At 36.6% G+C, this 21,321-nt stretch overlaps 2 protein-coding genes across 7 annotated transcripts in view; one reads left to right on the forward strand and one right to left on the reverse strand.

Moving 5' to 3' along the window:
- Nucleotides 1-4,657: 4,657 nt before the first annotated feature.
- LOC110022490 (stress enhanced protein 2, chloroplastic) lies at nucleotides 4,658-5,717 on the forward strand. Its single transcript, XM_020721456.1, has 2 exons — nucleotides 4,658-5,230; nucleotides 5,308-5,717. Exons 1-2 carry the CDS (start codon nucleotides 4,922-4,924, stop codon nucleotides 5,575-5,577), a joined length of 579 nt encoding a protein of 192 aa, XP_020577115.1. The 5' UTR covers nucleotides 4,658-4,921; the 3' UTR covers nucleotides 5,578-5,717.
- Nucleotides 5,479-21,321, reverse strand: part of LOC110022489 — a 31,902-nt gene continuing 16,059 nt past the window's right edge. Inside the window, exons 6-11 of one of the 6 annotated variants that reach the window (XM_020721451.1) lie at nucleotides 20,601-20,689; nucleotides 6,740-6,869; nucleotides 6,328-6,418; nucleotides 6,184-6,249; nucleotides 5,725-5,877; nucleotides 5,479-5,563 (exon numbers count right to left, since the gene is read on the reverse strand). In XM_020721451.1, the coding sequence (XP_020577110.1) occupies nucleotides 5,758-5,877; nucleotides 6,184-6,249; nucleotides 6,328-6,418; nucleotides 6,740-6,869; nucleotides 20,601-20,689 (496 nt within the window). In that variant the 3' untranslated portion in view covers nucleotides 5,479-5,563; nucleotides 5,725-5,757. Of the gene's footprint in view, nucleotides 5,564-5,670; nucleotides 5,878-6,183; nucleotides 6,258-6,327; nucleotides 6,419-6,739; nucleotides 6,870-20,600; nucleotides 20,690-21,321 lie in introns of those variants that run through there. The other 5 variants (XR_002293787.1, XM_020721453.1, XM_020721452.1 and 2 more) reach the window with 5 other exon arrangements.

The following is a 21,321-nucleotide window of genomic DNA, read 5'->3' on the forward strand; positions in this document are numbered from 1 at the left end:
CCAATCATATTTTAATATTGTTTGATACAGTTCACACTATATTTAAGCATGATTCAAGAATGACCAGAATAAAGTTTAAACATGATTGCAAGAGATAATACAAAGTTTGATTCGAGGTTTAATATGTTATCAATGTTTGAAACTTACTATTATAACTTCATAAATTGTTTATTATATTTAAACCAAACTTTGTGTATAATATTTGAACCTTGCATTTGAAACCGATGTATTTGGAATTTGGCTCCCGCGACAACGGGAGTCTATGCCGAACAAAAACTACTTTTTTCCTTTTGTATTTTACTTACTCCAAAAAAAAAAAATTTCTGTCACTTCCTTCCCTTTTAGTTCTTATATAATCCTCTAGTTTCTAAATAGGTATTTGCTGACTTCTATATATGATATATAAAATTTTTTTCTAGTTTTTAGCTTTTCTGAGATTTTGAATACAGAGTGTTCCCTTGGCAAGTGACGTGTCCGTAGCTTACTAGGAATATGCGATGGATCTCTCTCACCATCCACACTTTGGTGATTCGTCATTTATCCCTTGTTTTCTACCGAATAGTTGTCAAGGGCACTGTTACCTACGGTCAACAACATGAATCTACACATTTCTGTTCCCGGTTAACGGTTCCAACTACCATTCTTGTCGATTATCAGCCTATTTCCATCTCCCAGGGTTGGTATCAATCCTACAATCTCTCCAATACCTTTTGTGCATTATTACGCTGTATAAGAGCCATAATATAGTGTTATTTGGTATCAAAGATAATCAAATAATGGGTTAGAATAATGAGCCACCATGATACGAGAAACCCATAACGAGGTAATCAAAAAATTACCATGGAGGATTGCAATGAAAAATTCTTCAATTATAGCAAAGGCTCACTAATTTTAGAAGAAAACATCACGGGGAAGTCACCCACAACAATATGAGTGACCACCTAGACGAAGGAGATGAAGAAAACATTTCCACCAAAAAGCTTCAAGTGACGAAGAGGCAATACCATGTCGATTCAACATTGAGTATAATGGGAGAGAATGTGATTTAAGAGTTAAGTTAGACCTACCAGATTTTGATGGTCATATGGACCCGGATGAGTTTATTGAATAGCTCCAGACAATGTCATGAGTTTTTGAGCCTAAGGATATTCCAAATGATAGAAGGGTAAAACTGACCCTCATCAAACTAGGATGGTGTGTTTCTATGGAGATAAAATTTGAAGCACCTACACCAGCATGTTGGAAAATCAAAATTACTACATAATCCAAGATGAAAAGGAAGATGCAATGTAAGTACCATCACATTACAGTTAGAATGTGTTCTTGAGGCTTTATCACTTATAATAGAAAGATCTTTCAATAGAAGAATACATCACAGAGTTCGAGCAACTTATGTTGAAGTGTAAACTAATGAAGCCCGACGAGAACACCATCGCCCGATATCTCGAGGGATTAAGACCATATATGGGTAATGTTGTACAATTGTGATCTTACAGGAAGCCCATAAACTAACTATGAAGGTAGAGACAAGACATTGAAGTTACACTTGCACCACCTTCCAAATTGGAGTCAGCCTTTAGATCAGGTAGCAAAGGCACACTGGCCAGATTAACCAAGCCTGCTCTTGTGAATAGAAGCCAACACAGGAGGAAACGAGGACTAATCAGACTAACAACCCCAAAATATTTCTCGCAAGGAAGTATTTCAAATATCATTTATATAGACACATTGCATGCAACTGCCTTAATATGATGATAATTTTCTTTACTGATAAAGGGGTAATAGAGGAGATCAAAAGTGAAGACCCAAATGAGAAGAATAGAGAGGAGTACCAACTACTGATAGACCAGACCAAGCTTAAAATGGAACAACAATGGCTCAGACATAACATCTTCCACACTCGTTGTACTACAAAAAGGCAAGGTTTGCAACCTCATTATAGATGGAGTCGGTTGTGAAAATGAAATTTTTATGTAGAGGATAGACAAATTGAGACTAAGCACGTAGAAGCATTCACATCCATTCTCTTTGACCTGGTTGAAGAAGGAAAATGAGAGTTATGTCAACAAGAGATGCCTAATAGAATTTTAAATTGGAATCAAGCTGTAGGATCAAATTTTGTGTGATGTCATTTCCATGGAAGCATGTCATATTATATGGGATCGACATGACAAAGGAGTGTTTATTAAAGGACAAAAACATACCTACACATTTAACAATGATGGGAAGCATATTTTACTTTTATCATCAAGGAAGTAAACAATGATGAGCACACAAACGGAGATTAGAGCCATCGTGCCTTGTGCTTCCTTTCTACATATTATGAGACAGGTTCCAATGAGATTGACCTTGGTGATGCTAGAATGCATATACCAAGGAGCCCATACTTGTGGTGAAGTGACTCTTGCTAGCAAAGTTTCAAATGACTTGACATATAGTCCGCCACCTGGATACCACCTTTGCGAGAGAATCAACATTCTATCAACTTTATCCTAGTGCTTCCCAATTGACTAGCTTATCTGACGCGACCAACAGAGTATGAGGAGCTACAAAAGCCGATTGAGGATTTGATGGCCTATGGATTAGTTCATGAGAGCACCGGTCCATGTGTTGTGACGGCTTCAATTGTGCCCAAAAATATGGATTATGGTTTGTGTGCATAGATAGCGGGGATGTGAATAAGATCACAATCAAGTACAAATTTTCTATTCCATGATTGGACAATTTGTTTGATCAGTTGCATGGAGCTAGTGTTTTCTCCAACATTGATTTGCGCAATGGCTATCATCAGTTCAAGATGAGATCAGGGGATGAGTGGAAGATTTCATTCAAGGCACAAGATAAATTTTATGAGTGGACCGTAATGTCCATTGGCCAATCCAAATGCCCCCAACTTTTTCATGTTGCTGATGGACAAGCCTTCATTAGATATGTGTTTCAAGCCTTCATTAGAAAATATGTGATTCTATATTTTGATGACATCCTGGTGTATAGCAGTTAAAAAAAGGAACACTTACAACATTTGTGACAAATTTTAAGCCTTCATTAGAAAATTTGTGATTCTATATTTTGATGACATCCTGGTGTATAACAGTTCAAAAAAGGAACACTTACAACATTTGTGACAAATTTTTGAGATCATTAAAAAATAACGACTATATGACAATTCAAAGAAGTGTAATTTTTATACACTATATATGTGATTTTTTGGATACATCATTTTAGATGTCGACATTTAGATAGACCCAATGAAGATCAAGGCTATTATAGCTTTGGATCGAACCCCAGTAATTTACTCAATTACCTCAGTTTCATGGCTTGACCACTTGTTATAGAAAATTTATCAGAAAATTTAGCTCGATTGTGTCACCTTTGATTGAGCTTCTCAAGTTAAATAAATTTTTGCCGTGAGGAGATACTCAAGCTAATTTTGAGGCTTTGAATAAACAGGTAACTCAAGCCGTCATTTTTGCACTTTCAATTTTCAATCAATTATTTAAGTTTGGAGTATGTTGTCTGTAATGTGAGAATTGGAGCTGCGCTAAGTCAAAAAGGGCACCCTATTGCCTTTTTTAGTGAAAATTAAATGATTCAAGGAAGAAACGTCTAGTAGAATTTTAAATTGGAGACAAGCTGTAGGATCAAATTTGGTGTGATGTCATTTCTATGGAAGCATGTCATATTATATTGGTCCAACCGTGACAGTATAGGAGTGTTTCATGATGGCCACAAAAATACCTCCACATTTAACAATGATGGGAAACATATTTTACTTCTGTCAATTGTCATTAAAGAAGTCAGCAATGATGGGCATTGGAGTCGTAATACCAGGACCTGGATGTTCTCAAAGATGAGGGAGGTGCCCCTCCTACCTAGGAAGAATGATGTGGGATGCAGGAAGCTCCTTAGTAACATGATGTCGCGATATTTGGCTCTCACGACTGCAGCAGTCTAGACTAAACTGAAGTTATTTTTTTCTATTTTCTTTCTCTATTTCTTGCAAATTTCTCTCCTTTGCTTCCTTTTTGGTTCTTGCAGATTTCCCTAGTTTCTAATTAGGTATTAGTTTCGAGGAGACTTCTATATATGATGTATAACGATTTTGGAGTTTATTTTTTTTTGACTTTCTGAATATTGAGAGTTCCCTCTCAATTTTACTCTCATAAGTGATGTGACATCTCTTCACAAGTGGGTTACCTGTAGCTTGCTTAAGAATATGTGGCAAATTTCTCTTGTAGTACACACTTCCTCGATTCATCATTCATCCATTGTTTCCTGCAAGACAACTGTCAAGGGCGCGGGGCGCTATTACCGGCTGTTGACAATAATAATTTGCACATTCATGACAACCACCATTCATGATGATTATCAGCCTCCTGCTGGGGAAAAAATTGCATACATATGACATACGCAGAGTTGCGTACGTCTGTAACCTGCAAACAGTCTGAAATGCTCCCTGTAACCTATTTGCAGGTTACAAACGTACGCAGCTCTGCATATCTGTCCTCCCACATTCGGTATCAATTCTACAATCTCTCCAACACCTTTTATGCTCTATTACACTATCTAAGAGCCCTGGGACGATGTCAACTACAGTAGAAGCCCTAGGATGATGTCAACAACAATAAGGTATGAAATTTTTTTAACTTTACACAAATGGCTCTCTTTCATCTTCTTATCATAACATCGAACTACTGGTGATAAGGGATGTCATGTTCCTGTAAAAAATTGTTTTTGATTAAAAGATCCAAAACAAGTCCACGTTCGAGTTAAGCTCACCTGGAGTAACCACACTTCCTCGCGGAACAATATCGGAATAAAGTGGTAACTGAGATTCCAACGAGTTCTACACGCTTCTTCCTGCTTCCAAAAGATCCACGTCAGTCTTTTCTTCTTCGGAGAACCCCTAACTTGGCTCCCCATGGTCGCCGCCATAGCCCATATGACGATCCTTTGCGAGCTTGCACCGGCAGAAAGCGCCTTCGGTCGGAGCAGAGACCTTCCGGCAATCCCTCGTCTTCGATCGGCGGCAGACCTCTCTCCGGCGAGCGGGAAGATTATCCTCCAGCCGCGGCTCTGCACTCTCCGATCTTACGGATCCGGAAAACTCCCATCTCCGGTGAAGAATTCCGGCACCAACACCTCTTTCTTCTTCGCCTCCCTCGCCGATTACGTCGACAGCGCCCGCAAGAGCCACGACTTCGAGATCATCTCCGGCCGCCTCGCCATGGTTTGTCTTGATTTCTTGATATGACTGCAAACAGTTCGATGGCTTCTTATTCAGCTCATCTTGTCATCTTCTTCCAGATTGCCTTCGCGGCCGCCGTGGGAGAGGAGTTCGTTACAGGGAACTCCCTCTTCAAGAAATTGGACTGCGAAGAGATCGCCGGCGCCGCCGGCGTCCTCCTCGCCGTGGTTACCTCCGCCGCTGTTTTCGCTTGGCTCTCTATGGCAAGGACTCGGATCGGTAAAATGCTTACCCTTAGCTGCAACTCATTCGTCGACTCTCTCGTCGACAACATAATTGACGGCCTGTTCTATGAGAACGATCCCATCGATTGGTCTGATGAGACATAAGAATCATAGCTGGTGAGGCAAAATTATAAAAAATGGGTGCTGTAAAAAGTTGTATCAGAGTAAATTATAGATACGAGTGTATGTGTAATATACATAAGATAAATGAAAGATAAGAATGTTAGTTTTCATTGATCCATTTAGCCATACAACTTTCTGCGGATCTATTTACAGCCTCGGGATCTAAGAGGCGTCCTCTATTGCTTTGATGCAGTCTAAGACGCTAGCCTTCTTAGACATGGCAGACATGAGAGCTTCATGAGCTGCTCTGTTGTTCTTCAAAAGGGAACCTGCAAATAAGACCTATAAAGAGTTCTGTTAGGGCATGCAAATAAATTAAGGATGATTTACTTATAAAGAGTTCTGTTAGGGGGAAAAAATTTGCGTACATAAGACGTACGCAGCATGCAACCACTCAGTTCCTTTGTATTTACATATCCAACAACTACATACCAGGTGTATTTCACTTTTTTCAAAAGTTAAAATGTGAAAAAGTGAAGTTTAGGTGTTAGATATGTAAATGCGTCGGAATTGGGTGGGTATTTATGTAAATGCCTTCATGCGTTGAAATGAATGGAATAGATTATAGATTCCAGATGAGGATCTTACTGCCCATCTGGTCAGATTCTGCTGTTTCTCTTTGCTAAGACTGGGCTTAGTCCTATTGAAAAACCTCTGAAAGGCTAAATTATAAGATAATTTGAGAAAGATGTGGAATGGGCAAACTTCACTCAGATACTGCCAGATGTTCACCTGAAGAGAGAATAGATCGGCAGATTGGCCAACGACCTTATCATATTTGAGGCCTTCTGCAGCCAATCCCGCCATGGACACCACAGCCAACCTGCTCCAAGTTATCCAAATATTTCATCGTTCTCTTAAAAAATAGGGGCAAAAAAGTACATGCCACCCAATTCATATTCTAACACCTATATTTTACTTTTACATTTATACCAACCAAATCATTCATATCACATCAAAATATCACTATTTAACTTTTAAAAGTGAAATACTCATTTTCATTCAATAGGTAAGGTGGCATATAGTAAAAAAATGAAATTTAGGCGTTAAAAAAGTATGCGTTAGTTAAAATTATTTTGTTCATTTGAATTGCAGCCATTTGTTTGGCATTTTATGGTAGGCCAGAGAAGTGTGAATTTGATACCTGTCCAGGGCCTTATCATCGAGACTTCCGGTATATATGAGCTTTTGTAATCTCTCATCTCCTAGGTTTACATGCTCCTTTCCAATATCCAATGAATAATCCAAAATGGGAAGACCAATCAAGTAGGCAACTGAAGAGATTCAGGAAGATGAATCGCTTAGTGAGCTTGCGAAAATCTGAATTTATGAAGGTAATAAAAGACAACAATATGACTGAACCTAGGCACTAGGAGGACAAACAAAGGATGCACTGATATGAATACAATAAACTCAGAAACAATATGGTGTGGATACGGGACATATTTTGAAAATATAAAACACGGGCATGCACCGCACACAGCATTGTAATTTAGAGAAATTTACATATATACCACATAATTCTAATGTATTTACATAGCTAAAGCCTGGACTTTGATATTTATGTTTGTAACATTTTGATGTTATCAGCTTCTGAATGAAAATGTGTATTTCATGTTTAAGATGTTAGTAAGATTGATATTATTTATGCGTGTTAAAAATTTTAATTTATATATGCAAATATAAAAATTTAGGTTTTACACCTGTAAATATATATGCATTGTGCGGTATGTATGTAAATGCCCCGGCAATTTAAATATCTTAAAATTTAAAAATAAAACATATTAATCTCATAAATTAGTTTATAAAAATTAAATTACATATCAACTTCTAATATTCTAAATATGAAAAAAAATCATGATATTTAAAGATGAAAAAAAAAGAAGAGTAAGAAATTATCATAAATTTCATTAATCATGATAATAGGCAAAGTCAAGAACAACAAGCCTTTATCCTGCTAAATTGGGTCGGCTACGTGAATCTTTTTTCTCCATTATGTCTTATTGAGAGTCATTTTTCATTTAATTCTAATAAATTAAGATCATTTTTACATGCCTAAGCCTTTTTAGGTGTAACTCTGCTTTTCTTAACATAAGTCGAATCTAAAATATCTACTCTCTTTACCAGATCATCAAATGATCGGCGTTTAATGTGATCAAATCATTTAAGACAACCTCTCTAATCTTGCTTGCCACTAGAGCTTAGGGCTGTCAAAATGACTCGTTGTTCCCAAAAAGCTCGTGTTCTGCTCATTAAGTAGCTCACGTTCGATTCGTTTGGCTAAGCAAATGAGCTGAACACGAGCAATATTTTTGTACTCGATATATAAACGAATCGAACATAAACAAAAGCTTTATTCATTAGTATTCAGCTCGTTTTACGAAATAACTAAATTATATAATATATATATAAATGATGAGTATTATCTTTAAATAATTTAATTGACTACAAGGCAATAAGGATTTATAATAAATAAAAAGTACAAATTAAAAAATAGAATAAATATATATTAAATTTGATTTAAATGAATATTTTAATATAAATAGTAAGATTTGAATCTCGCCCTTACCTTTAATATCCTACGGTTGCATGAATAACACTAAAAAATGACTCATTGTTCGTGAACAACTCCGAACACAAACATATTTTTTGAACTCGATATATAACCAAGCCGAACACAAATAGCGGTATTGTTTATCGAGCCGAACGTGAATCGAGTTTGGGCAAACTCAAGTTCGGCTCGTTTATAGTGCTGAAGCTACACCAACTCTTTCACGGATACATTCATTTCTCATTTTGTATCTAAGTGTCAAGTCGCTCATCCACTTAAGCAGTCTCATCTCAGCAACTTGTAACTTAGTTTTATAAATCTCTTTTAAAGACCAACATTCTACGCCATGAAGCATTATAGGTCACACAACTATTATGTTTGAGCGATACTTTTCTATCACAGAATAGGCTTGATGCATTCTTCTACTTCAATCAACCAACTTGAATTCTACTAATAAAATCCCATCATCTAAAACAATCACACGTTTTAATGATTAGATCACCCATAATTATAAATTTGCCACTATATCTACTACAACTAAAATTGCATTTCATGTATTTAGTTTTAGATCTACTCGGACGACGTGTTGACTGCGAGATAAAAAAAGAGAAAAAAAATAAAGTAAAATAAAATAAAAAATTATTTATTTATGTTTCCGCCAAAGAGAGCCACCTAGTGGAAATAGCTGCTCCCGCCCTTTATTTCTCAGTTAAAAGCACAAACTAAAGCTTCTGTGGAAGGCAAAAATTTTAAGTCGGAACATTTAGAGGGTGCCACGGGGCAAGTGGGTTCCACCCCTTTTAAAAATTTAACCAACCAGTATATTACAGTAGGGCTGTCAAAAAAGCTCGTTGTTCGCGAACAGTTCGTGTTCGGTTCGTCAATGAGTTCGTATTCGATTCGTATATTTGTATAGATGGATTAATATTCATATATACTTTGATATATAGATGAAGAAAAATTTTAAACCTATTTGTGCTCAAAATTACATTTTTTTTTTTAAATGTATAAAATGAATGTTGAAAACCATTTATTTTATTTAATTAAGTAAAAAATAATATTTTTTATAAACTTTATGTATATTAAGCCCATATTTATACAAATAAATCGAAATATTTTAAACAGTTTAACAGACAGGGGCAGATTGGTCATTTTTACATTAACAGCTGGCTCACAACATTTTTCACACAGCTGCACCAAACAGACAGTCAACTTCCCCACAGCTGCTTCCCTACAGCTGCTTCCAGGGGCAGCGCAGCTGCAGCTGAAAAGCTGAGAATCTGCAGCTGCGCCAAACAGGCCCTTAGACTCGAATACAGTGAGCCCACCTCTCACAGGACTCTGGACTATGCCAATAGTGAGCCCACCTCTCACAGGACTCTGGACTATGCCTATTTGCACATCTCCTCTCCCCGTCAGTTTCTTTTCGTTTCTCCGCTCTCGTTCCTCTCATTCGCATGGTTACCCCTTTGCTTTCGTTCTTCTCTCCCAAAATTCCTTGGTCTCTGGCGCTACTCCCTGTTCTGTCCGCCAGCACTGTTCTTTCTGTTTGAACTTCACAGAAGATAAAATCTTACTTCAATCTCATCATAGTTTTTTCTTCCTGTTCACCATCAAAACCTCGAGCACTGTATCACGCACAACACTTTCCTCTGCACCGAGACATTTCGTTCATCTACTTACATCGAAACCATTGAAGTCCTTCGCACGACTCTATCTCCCTGCTTCACATTTTGGTTCTGTCGCACACTGCACTTCTCCCATCACCGTCTTCTTCTTCACATGTAGAAGCACTTGCACAGGAGATCGGATCACCTCTGCCCTAGCCCGCTCGACCCCGAGACCTCTCCTTCCTCACTGCGTCGCACCTTCTCCACCATCTCCATGCGATTCAATCGAACTCGCAGTCCTTGCGTTTCAAATTGATGAGGCCAAAAACCCCTTCCGCATTACCTGCCCTAACCTTCGCGATTCCCCTCTGTCGAAGCTCGATCTTCTTCTCTGTCGCGATCGAGCACACCGACGCAGGCCGCCCTTTCTGCCCTAGCCTTCGCCCACCCTGGCTTAAAGTCGTCGAGTCATCTACTTCTCCTTCCCTACGCGATTCTACGTTGCGCGCTTGAGCTCCTTTCCCTGTGCGACTATCTGCCCTAGCCTTTCGCCAACGCCTCCTCCTTCCTCACTGTCATGTGTGAACTTCTTCCCTGCGTCACTGTCTTCCTCGTTGCCGAAGCCTGTCGCAGCCTTACCTCGCACCACTCGAGCTCCTCTCCCTGCGTTGTGATCGACCCTGCTCTGCCCTAAGCCTCTGCAATCCTTCCTGTATTTAACCGAGCCGCTCTCCCCTATTTGCAAGGCATGAACCGAGCCTTTTACTGTGTTATGCGAGCCAAATTTTACTGTCCAGTGACCGAATTCAGCCACTGCATCTCCTCAGTTATCCGCACATCCGATGGCCAGCCAGGAAAAACGCTCGTTATGCGAGCCCCATAACACCTAGCCCCTATTAGATCTAGGGCTGCAAAATTCTTTTAAATAATTTTTAAATAAAAGCTTATAATTTCAAGATAGCTAAAGGTCTTTAAAGCTTATATAAGCTTCTTCTTATTCCTAAGCCAAATGCAATGATTTAGAATATATGAAAATATTTTAAGACTCATTTTGTACTATCTTAAATTATGTATGCTTTAAGAGATTCATATAGATAAAAATTATATACATGGTTTCAAAAATCTCTTGATCTAGATTGTAAATCATAGTTATACTTTAAAGGTTGCACAAGTCTTCAAAACCTCTAAGTTCTTTAAGTCAAATGTATGAAATATATATGTCTGCATGTGCTCCAACCAAACCTATTGAATGTTCAAATATTAGATTCAAGAATGTTGTGTGGGCTAATGGGGTCGCCTTATCTATAGGATAAAGTCCTAACCCATTAGTCTGATCATCCTCCTTGTAAGGACTGGAGTTAACGAGTTTAGTAAGCCCTAATAAATGTCCAAATATAAAAATATGAATTTACAAATCCAAATCATCAAACTAGTTCGATCCTCCTCTTTGTAAGGACAGAAGTCTACAAGACTTATGCTTTAAAAAACTTAAATTGACAAAACTAAATACCCCCACTTCAATTATAAAAGCTTTAAATGTTCAATACCCTGATGATGGCTATGTTGATCAAAATCTTCAATTGGAGGGGTCAACCTTTTAAATCCAAATTTTCAATAACCAAACAAACATTAAAATTCAATCACTAAAAGCTAAAAACAAATTCTATCCACCCTCAGCAACAGTTTGCTGAGAGCGACAAATTTATGATTGACTCCAACTCACAAAAAAATGAATGTCATATCAAATGCTCCTCTATATTCATTATCAAAGTAATTTCATGTCTGTAAGGATGTGACTCGAGTCCTCTGTTCGTGTTGTTCTGCAGTCAAATGACACCATAAAATAGCAGTTACCAAATGACAATATTATATTACGGTCACGACCATAGTCTGTATGTTACCCAATGACTTTCTATTATTTGAGTTGTGAATCGTAAGAGTATAATTGATTGACATAGAGTCTTATGTTAATTAAGGTTGACTTAAATTTATCCTCTTAGACAAACAATCAACCCAGATCTACAAGGATCTATTGGACAACACAACACATGACTGCTGACAAGAACCCTTCAATCAGATTGGGTCGACTACCTCCTCTGACTAAGTAGATCAGATACCGTGATGACCCAAGATGATGAAACCATTGGATCTTGATCGGGTTTCATCTTCATTACCCCATCATCAACTTTAAGTTTCAAGTGGTGAATTTTACATATTAAATCCTAAGTCTGCTGTTATTATATGTTAAATATTCATTTCATAATGATTAGCCTTAATCAAAATTGCTTTCCCATTATCAAAAGAAGTGATTAACCATAGAGGCTTCTGCCTACGGGAAACATCGAACCCCGGATCAAAAAATCCTTCCTAAATGAGGGCAAAATCTCTGGGAAGTATCTTATCTACAATCTAATCTGCATTTTAAAAATTCAACCCTCCAAAGCTCTCTCTCACAAAACAAAAATAAAATAAATACTGAGCGGTCTCGGGGAGTGGTCGTGAATTTTCGAAGCCCTCACGAAGACCTTTAGACTCTAATGTAGACCTCATAATTCAACTTTTTCATGAACTCTTTCTCTAGTCTTATCCATAAGAAGGATATCATGAGTGAAAAACATACACTAATGTGCATCCTCCTGTAAATGTCCAGTAAGAGCATCCATAACTAAAACAAAAAAATGGGCTTAAAGTTGATCCCTCATGTAATCGAACTGAAATAGAAAAATACTTGATCAATCCTCCTTTTGTTTAAACACAAAACAACTATAGTATACATTTCTATAATGACTTGAATATTAGTCATATCAAAACCTTTCTTTTCTAGAATTCTCCAAAGAACTTCTCTTGGAATCTTATGATAAGTTTTTTTCTAAATCAATAAAAATTATACGTAGATCCTCCTTACTCTGTACTTATTCATCAAACCTCTGAATAAATATATAGTTTCCATAATAGACTTGCCCAACATAAATCCAAACTGATTATGAGAAATCTTTGTATCACGTCTTTATCTATGTTCCATTACTCTACCATAATTTTAATGTATGGTGTATTGACTTATTTCCTCTATAATTTACACTCTTGTACATCACTTTATTCTTAAAAAATGGAGACCAAACTACACTTCTTCCACTTCTCAGGCATCTTCTTAGTTTTAAAAATAATATTAAAGAGTTTGGTAAACCAAGAAACTCTCAAATCTCCTAAATATTTTCACACATCAATTGGGATATCATCGGGTACGATATCACCAGGTTTCAATGATTTCCACCATTGATTTAATATAAAGTTTGAACCTTTTTTTTACTGATGAGACAGGACGACCCTCTTGGAGCCCAACCAGAGCAATGAGTTCTTAGTATAGTTATGCTGGTGAAAAAAAATACCAGCGGAAGACGAGTGAGCCTCAAGAACTAAGAAATAAGTTAAAGACCCCAACTTCTTCATATTAAAAGAACCCTGAAAACGCTTTGTAACTGAGACATCAATTGAGTATCAGATCCTGTGATGATAATATCATCAACATAGACTAATAAAAACACAATTCCCTTGTCAGTTTTGCAAAGAAATAATGAGAAATAATACTAAATTTGAATAAAAGAGGAGTTAAGAAGATTATTGTGAAACTTTTCAAACCAGGCTCGCGGAGCTTGTTTCAAACCGTATAGAGATCGTTTGAGCTTACAAACATCACGTGAGTGTGTAGAAAATAAGCCTGAAGGAGGAGTCATATAAATATATTCCTTGAGATCCCCATGCCAAAATGCATTTTGAACATCTATCTGACATAATGGATAGCTTTTAGATGCATCAATAGATAGAATAAGCCGGTCAATTGTCATCTTAGCCACAAGTGCAAAGGTCTCTTCATAATCAATCCCATATTCATGTCGATTGCCAAGATTTACCAATCTTGGCTTATATCTGTCAAGGGAGCCATCAGATCAGAGCTTAAGAGAATAAACACATTTACAGTCAATGGGTTTAACGCTGCAGAACAGGAAACAATATCCCAAGTGTGATTGTCTTGGAGTGCCTGAAGTTCCTCTTGCATGACTTTTATCCAACAAGTCTGTTTAGCGGCCTGAGAATAAGATGTAGGAATTGTAGTATTAATTAAAATTGTTGAATAATCATATCTATTCGGAGGACGAATGTGTCGAGTTGATTGTCGAAGAATCATTGGAGCATTTTCAAGAGCAGGGTCGGGAAAGGCTGGAGACAAAGAGGCCAAGCGTCATGTGCAGACAAAGTCAGACATTAATCATATATCAAAAGGAGAATCATCAAAGTGAGGAAGTATAACAGTGTCAGAAGTCGAAAGATGCTGAAAATAATATTCATGTTCATTCATGTTCAAAGAAAATCACATCGCGAGAGATATATCATCAATTATTAATTGGATCATAATACACAAAACCTTTATGATTAGGACTGTAACTCATAAAGGCACATCGAACAAACTGGGTTGTCAACTTATGAAATTCATGGGCAAGTATATGAACAAAACAAATACATCCGAAAGTATGTAGCATATGATAATTAGGATGTTGACCAAAAATTCGATAGTAGAGAGAATCAAACTTCAATTGTTAAGATGATAAACGATTAATCAGATAAACTGCAGTAGATAAATCTTTTGTCCAAAAATTAGCTGGAACAGAAGGTTCTAGCAACAATGTGTGCACTATATCCAATAGATGAAGATTTTTTCATTCGACGACTCCATTTTGCTGAGGTGTATAAGGACATGAACGTTGTGAGAAGATTCTAGCAACAATGTGCGCACTATATCCAATAGATGAAGATTTTTTCATTCGACAACTCCATTTTGCTAAGGTGTATAAGGACATGAACGTTGTGAGATAATACTCTTACTATGAATAAATGCTTGAAAATCATGAGACATGTATTCACCATCATTATCAGACCGTAAGATTTTAATACAAGTGAAGAATTGAGTTTTAATATACATCACAAATGTTTGAAACACGGTAAACACATCTACTTTGAAATGCAAAAAATAGATTCATGTGAATCGATAGTAAACGTCAATAAATGTCACAAAATATTTATACTGAGCACGTGAAATAAATAGTGTAATTCCTCAAACATCACCATGAAAAATGTCAAAGCATTTATTGACATGAGTGCCTAAAATAAGAAAAGACAATGTCTTACTTTTGCCCACTTTACAAGAAGAACAAATAACTAATAAATTTTATTTGTAGAACCAAGAACATCACTTTGCAACAAATGATTCAAAACAACATTATTTGGATGGTCTAATCGTCTATGTCAGATGCCCACTTTAGGCCCCTTCGCTACCACCTTCCTTGACATCTGATCTTGCACAACACAACCATCACGAGAAAAGTGTACATCACAGTTACCACCGTTTAACCGACATAAAGTAAGTTCGTAGATAATTTAAGAGAAACCAAGATGTGTCGTAAGGAGGGGCTAATATCATCAACTGTGGTAATTGAAATATTATTTCTATCGGCAACTTGAATATGTTGAGTACTAGTATACGGGCGTTGATTATGCAATAAATCAGATGTATCAGTCATATGATTTGTAGCGTCGGAATCAATAAATCAGGTAGAATGAACAGAAGTAATAGTTTTACTTTTCCCTTGAAAACCAAAAGCAGAAACAACAGAGGGAATCATCCTTTGAGCCATATCTGGTGTGAGAATAGATTGATTATTGACGGCAGTTGTGGATGTCAAACCACTATTGTGAGTCGGTAATTGTAGCATGAAATGCTTGTGATTTGCGATTTTGAAGCTGTGTAGGACACTCCTTAATAATATGTATGTTTTCTTGCAATAATCACAAAACTTCTCACTACATCGGCGAGCTATATGACCTAATTCTTTCTAGTTGTAACACTGCTTTGTTTCCTTTACTTGGGTCTGAGCAGCATATGCAACATTAACTATTTATGATGATCTATCAACTGCAATGATAACGACTTGTGTCGTCAATCTTTGTTCTTTGCGCAGTAATTCAACAAAACACATCCAAACAAGAAACCAGATTTTTGTTCAACAACCCAGCCCGACCAGTTTCAACAGCAAAACACATCCAAACAAGGAACCGGATTTTTGTTCAACAACCCAGCCCGACCAGTTTCAAATTCAGGTCTGAACTTCATCAAAAACTGATCATGACGACTATCTTCATGAATAGCCTAAAGACTAGCTAAATTCTCCTTTGACACCTTAGCATATTTAATGCCAAAAGATTCACTCCACAAATTAAGAAAGCCAGAATAATATTGTTTAATTAAGAGATTACCTTGACTATAATTACTCATATTAATATCTAGTTGAAAGAGCCTCGCAACATTATTTTGATTGTAGATGTGTTTCACGTATTCCCACATTTCTTTAGCTATGTCAAAGGATTGTAAGTTGTTCAACATATGAGTTTTAATAGTCCCAAAATTCATGAAACAATCCGAGCATTCTTTGCCTCCAATTGACAAAGATGTTTCGGCTCTATAAGTGCTGGAGAGGATCCATCAATATGGCATCAAAGCTCATTTCCTTTCAAAAACATGTTGAACTGAAATTCTCATGCCGTGTAATTCTTTCTCGTAATCGGATAGCTAAGATTTCATGTGTTTTCTCAGAAGACATTCTAACAGCATTGTCACTCACAAGTTGATTTTTCAGAAAGTTGTTGATCGAAATCGATCAACCTAAAACCAAAGAAAAGCAAGAGATCCAAAAAAAGACCAAAGAAAAACCAAATTATTCGGTTTTCTGTTACATGAATATGGATGTGCGACTCGAGTAATGCACCAAGGAGCGGCGGCTCTGACTGGCAAGATTGGATCGCAGATGAAGCTTGGATCGTGAACGAGACGGACGGGATCTAATTCTTCTGCGAAACACGACAGACGCAATCGGTGCAGACCAAAGGATCGAACTTCCTCTCCTTCGCGAATCACGACAGACAGAATCGTAGATCTCAGCAGACGAGCGCTAGGAAGGCTTTTACGGAATCGCGGATGAGACTCTCAGCGATTTGCGATCGAAGACGTATGAAGCAGTCGAAGATGCAAACAATGATGCCGTAGGAGGCAATCGAAGATGTAAGCGAAGATGGAATGAGCTCGAGTCGAAGATGAAGACGAACAATTCCCAAAGGCTGGCTTTGAAGACGAGAGATTCATACTACAACGATTCGATGCAGATTTGATACCATATCAATGTTTTGAGTAAACATACCGAATGTCTTTTTTTCTTTGGTTTCATTCCAATAAATAATAGTGTGTATAATCTATTTTAGGTACATAATAATGTGTACAATCTAATTTAGGTAACTTAACAATACATATTCCTAATCTAAATATTCAACTAAAAAGCAAAAATATATACAAGTAAACTAAGAAAAAAAATACAGTGATTTAAAGAATAAAACTCTTAATTCTGCCCGATTTCAATTATTCTTAATTGATAGTAATAAAAAAAGATGGAGAAGAAAACATCGATGTCAAGTGAAAAAGATGACAGCTAAAAAAAATCCTAATAACTAATAAATCTAGATTATCAATGCAACCTTAACTTATATCAGGATTGTTGAGAAAATAGGGCGAAGAAAAACAGAAATCGACACAAATCCAGAAGAACACCGAGATTTAACGAAGTTCGGCAAAGATGTCTACGTCCTCAGGAGCATAACGACGTCTTTTCCACTAATTCAGAAAAAGTGTACAAGATACAAAATATAATATGAAATAAGACTTAGGGTTACATACATGTCTATTTATAATCCTAGAAAACCCTGGAGTAAAATATGTAATTATTAAATTACCTCTGTATCCCATCCCCAACCCACATAAGGAAACTCTCTTGATTTGGACAGAATCTTTCGCTCCGCTCCAGCATCTCACGACAGACAGAATCGTAGATCTCAGCAGACGAGCGCTAGGAAGGCTTTTACGGAATCGCGGATGAGACTCTCAGCGATTTGCGATCGAAGACGTATGAAGCAGTCGAAGATGCAAACAATGATGTCGTAGGAGGCAATCGAAGATGTAAGCGAAGATGGAATGAGCTCGAGTCGAAGATGAAGACGAACAATTCCCAAAGGCTGGCTTTGAAGACGAGAGATTCATACTACAACGATTCGATGCGGATTTGATACCATATCAATGTTTTGAGTAAACATGCCGAATGTCTTTTTTCTTTGGTTTCATTCCAATAAATAATAGTGTGTATAATCTATTTTAGGTACATAATAATGTGTACAATCTAATTTAGGTAACTTAACAATACATATTCCTAATCTAAATATTCAACTAAAAAGCAAAAATATATACAAATAAACTAAGAAAAAAAATACAGTGATTTAAAGAATGAAACTCTTAATTCTGCCCTATTTCAATTATTCTTAATTGATAGTAATAAAAAAAGATGGAGAAGAAAACATCGATGTCAAGTGAAAAAGATGACAGCTAAAAAAAATCCTAATAACTAATAAATCTAGATTATCAATGCAACCTTAACTTATATCAGGATTGTTGAGAAAATAGGGCGAAGAAAAACAGAAATCGACACAAATCCAGAAGAACACCGAGATTTAACGAAGTTCGGCGAGATTTAAAAATCCAGAAGAACACCGAGATTTAACGAAGTTCGGCAAAGATGTCTACGTCCTCAGGAGCATAACGACGTCTTTTCCACTAATTCAGAAAAAGTGTACAAGATACAAAATATAATATGAAATAAGACTTAGGGTTACATACATGTCTATTTATAATCCTAGAAAACCCTGAAGTAAAATATGTAATTATTAAATTACCTCTGTATCCCATCCCCAACCCACATAAGGAAACTCTCTTGATTTGGACAGAATCTTTCGCTCCGCTCCAGCATCTGTCCCTTATATGGTATATGAGTCATACCTACCAATTATTGAGAAATTAGGGCGAAGAAAAACATGAATCAACACAAATCCAGAAGAACACCAAGATTTAATGGGGTTCGACAAAGATGCCTACGTTTTCGGGAGCAGGGCAACGACTTTTCCATTAATCCAGAAAAAGAGTACAGGATACAGAATAAAATATGGGATAAGACCTAGAGTTACATAAATGTCTATTTATAACCCTAGAAAATCCTGAAGTACAATATGTAATTATCAAATTACCCATGTACCTCACCCCCAACTCACATAAGGAAACTCCCCTGATTTGAACAGAATCTTCTGCTCCGCTCCAACATTTGTCTCTTATATGGTATATAAGTCATACCTAACAAGGATAATATCCTAGGCATATAAATGTGAGCATTTAAAACTAAAGCTCCCAAAAAACCACTATAACTACCAAAATGTCATATTTTTTATTGTGCATTTAACGAACACAGCAGGCATCTTTATCCATAACTTTAAGACGGAACTATGATGCATCGGACCAAAACAAATAACCATTCAACTAGACAAATACGCCTAGTTAATAGTACATCGTTTTATCATTCTTCGTTGAAATACATATTTGCTTCCTTTGCTCTATGCCAACCACCTTTTTTATTAACTTTTTGAATCTAAACCAAGCACCACTCATTTCTTATTTGACTTTGAAATGGTTGAATGTGAATTAATAAGCAACTTTCTCGCCTGAGAAAGGAGGAGGATATGGCAGAGGCTGAAGCAATCTAATGCTTACAAGACTAAATAACAGTGGAAAGGTTAAAAAGAAACTGGCCCGTCACAACAACGGAATTGAGGGCGGAAAAAAATGTTCGTGATTTTGATCAGCCATGAATCAAAGGTCATGAAAATGAGCAAAAGATTTTTTTAGCAATGAACTTTCAGACAGTGCGATGGCAATGAGTTGCCTATCATGTTTCAAAAAAACTGGAGCTAGTTTTGTATTTCACTCAGAGGAATTCTCAATGACAAAATTAAAAAGTGTCAGCAAATAAGAGTGCCATCTCCAGTTAAGTAGCGTCCATTAGAAGAGACGGTGACTATAGCACTGAAAATGCAAGCCGCCTTACAGATATTAATTGTAAAAAAGATAAAGAAAAAAAAATATTGGCTCCTAAATATGATTGAAATAACTATTGAATTATTTTGGATTAAATTTGAAGATTCGATGGAATATTTTGGATCATATTTGGGAAGTTCCAGAGCAAAATTGGAAATTAGATGGACTTAACCTGAAATGGCCACCTATAAATACTCAAGATACCATTTTAACATTTTTCTTAAAACAAAAAAATTCATACGACTTTGGAAAGATCAGGGGATGTGATGTTCATTGGCACAAAGATTTTGAAATGATGTTTTTCATTAACTTACAGATTAAAATAAGGCTTCAGATATTTTTACAGTTTTAGTAACATAACTTTCAGTGGATTGCAAAAAAAAAAAAAAAAATTAAATAAATATATAAAATTTAAATAAAAAATAGTTGATAACAGAAAAAGAAGATATTCGTTCTTGTACAAAAAAGGAACAGACGCACGGCACTTAATGTTCATATTTATTTTCAATGATATCAACTTCAATAAAAAGAGAAGAAAAGTGATGGAATTACAGAATAAATGCTATGACAAAATTGAAAGAAAAAAATTCATCGGGTAGAATTGGAACAATTTGAACTAGAAAAGTTTCAAGTGAATTCAAAGAAGAGATTATAATCCCTCAAGCACCCAGAATTTCACAAGTTCATGTGTATCAATTGGATGAGTTTTAAGAAAATAATAATAATAATAAAGTGGCCCTAAGAATTTAACAAGCATGACTTTTAAGGCTGCAAATTATGTAACTTCTAAATATTTAGAGAAGTTTGTAAATACATTTTGAAGGTTGTAGGTTACCTAAGAAATGAGCAGCTTCATGCCTAACAATCCTCTCTTGATAATCCGGGAAAATTGAAGAAAATCCACCTATGGCAGCTTGAAGAAGTCTGCAAATGTAAAATCACCATATAATATGAATAATGCTACACTTTGATCATTTATAAAATTGATCAAGAGCTTTTGTTACATACATTAATCGAGCAAAGCCCAAAATAGTTCCCGAGTTTCAACAAGTGATCAATTTGGTCCCAGAATTGTAAATTGTTTCATATTAGTCCCAACTATTGAAAATTGATCTAAATTACTGTTGGGTAATGTGGAGACCCGGTCCACCGAAATTTAATTAACTTTCTAATTAAAAATCTCACCTACCTGTCACGGACAAATAGTCTCATATCGGCTAGGTGTAGGGCCAAAAAGCAGTATTTAAGTCATGGGCTGCCCACCTCTCTTAAGGGCTCTTGACAAGTGGTATCAGAGCAGATTACTGCCTGTCAGGTGTGTGAACTCTCCATGGTCCAGTGGGACCCTCGGTGGAGCCGATCCGTGACGCGGGCGTCACGTGATTAGGTGGAGAAGAATGTCACGGACAAATAATCCCACATCGCTAAGTGTAAAGCCAAAAAACAGTATTTAAGTCCTGGGCTGCCCACCTCTCTTAAGGGCTCTTTTGGGAGGTGACATACCGCTCACCTAACACATCCCACCCACCGCTGACCTAACACATCCCACCTATCGC

This window comes from Phalaenopsis equestris, unplaced genomic scaffold (assembly GCF_001263595.1).
Source record: "Phalaenopsis equestris unplaced genomic scaffold, ASM126359v1 Scaffold000192, whole genome shotgun sequence".
In the NCBI taxonomy this organism is placed as follows: domain Eukaryota; kingdom Viridiplantae; phylum Streptophyta; class Magnoliopsida; order Asparagales; family Orchidaceae; genus Phalaenopsis; species Phalaenopsis equestris.

What these genes read in the sequence shown, in the direction of transcription:
- LOC110022490 (XM_020721456.1), top strand. Translation starts at nt 4,922, where the DNA reads ATGGTCGCCGCCATAGCCCATATGACGATCCTTTGCGAGCTTGCACCG. An exon ending in TCTCCGGCCGCCTCGCCATG is followed by an intron (nt 5,231 to 5,307) that starts GTTTGTCTTGAT and finishes ATCTTCTTCCAG; the next exon opens with ATTGCCTTCGCGGCCGCCGT.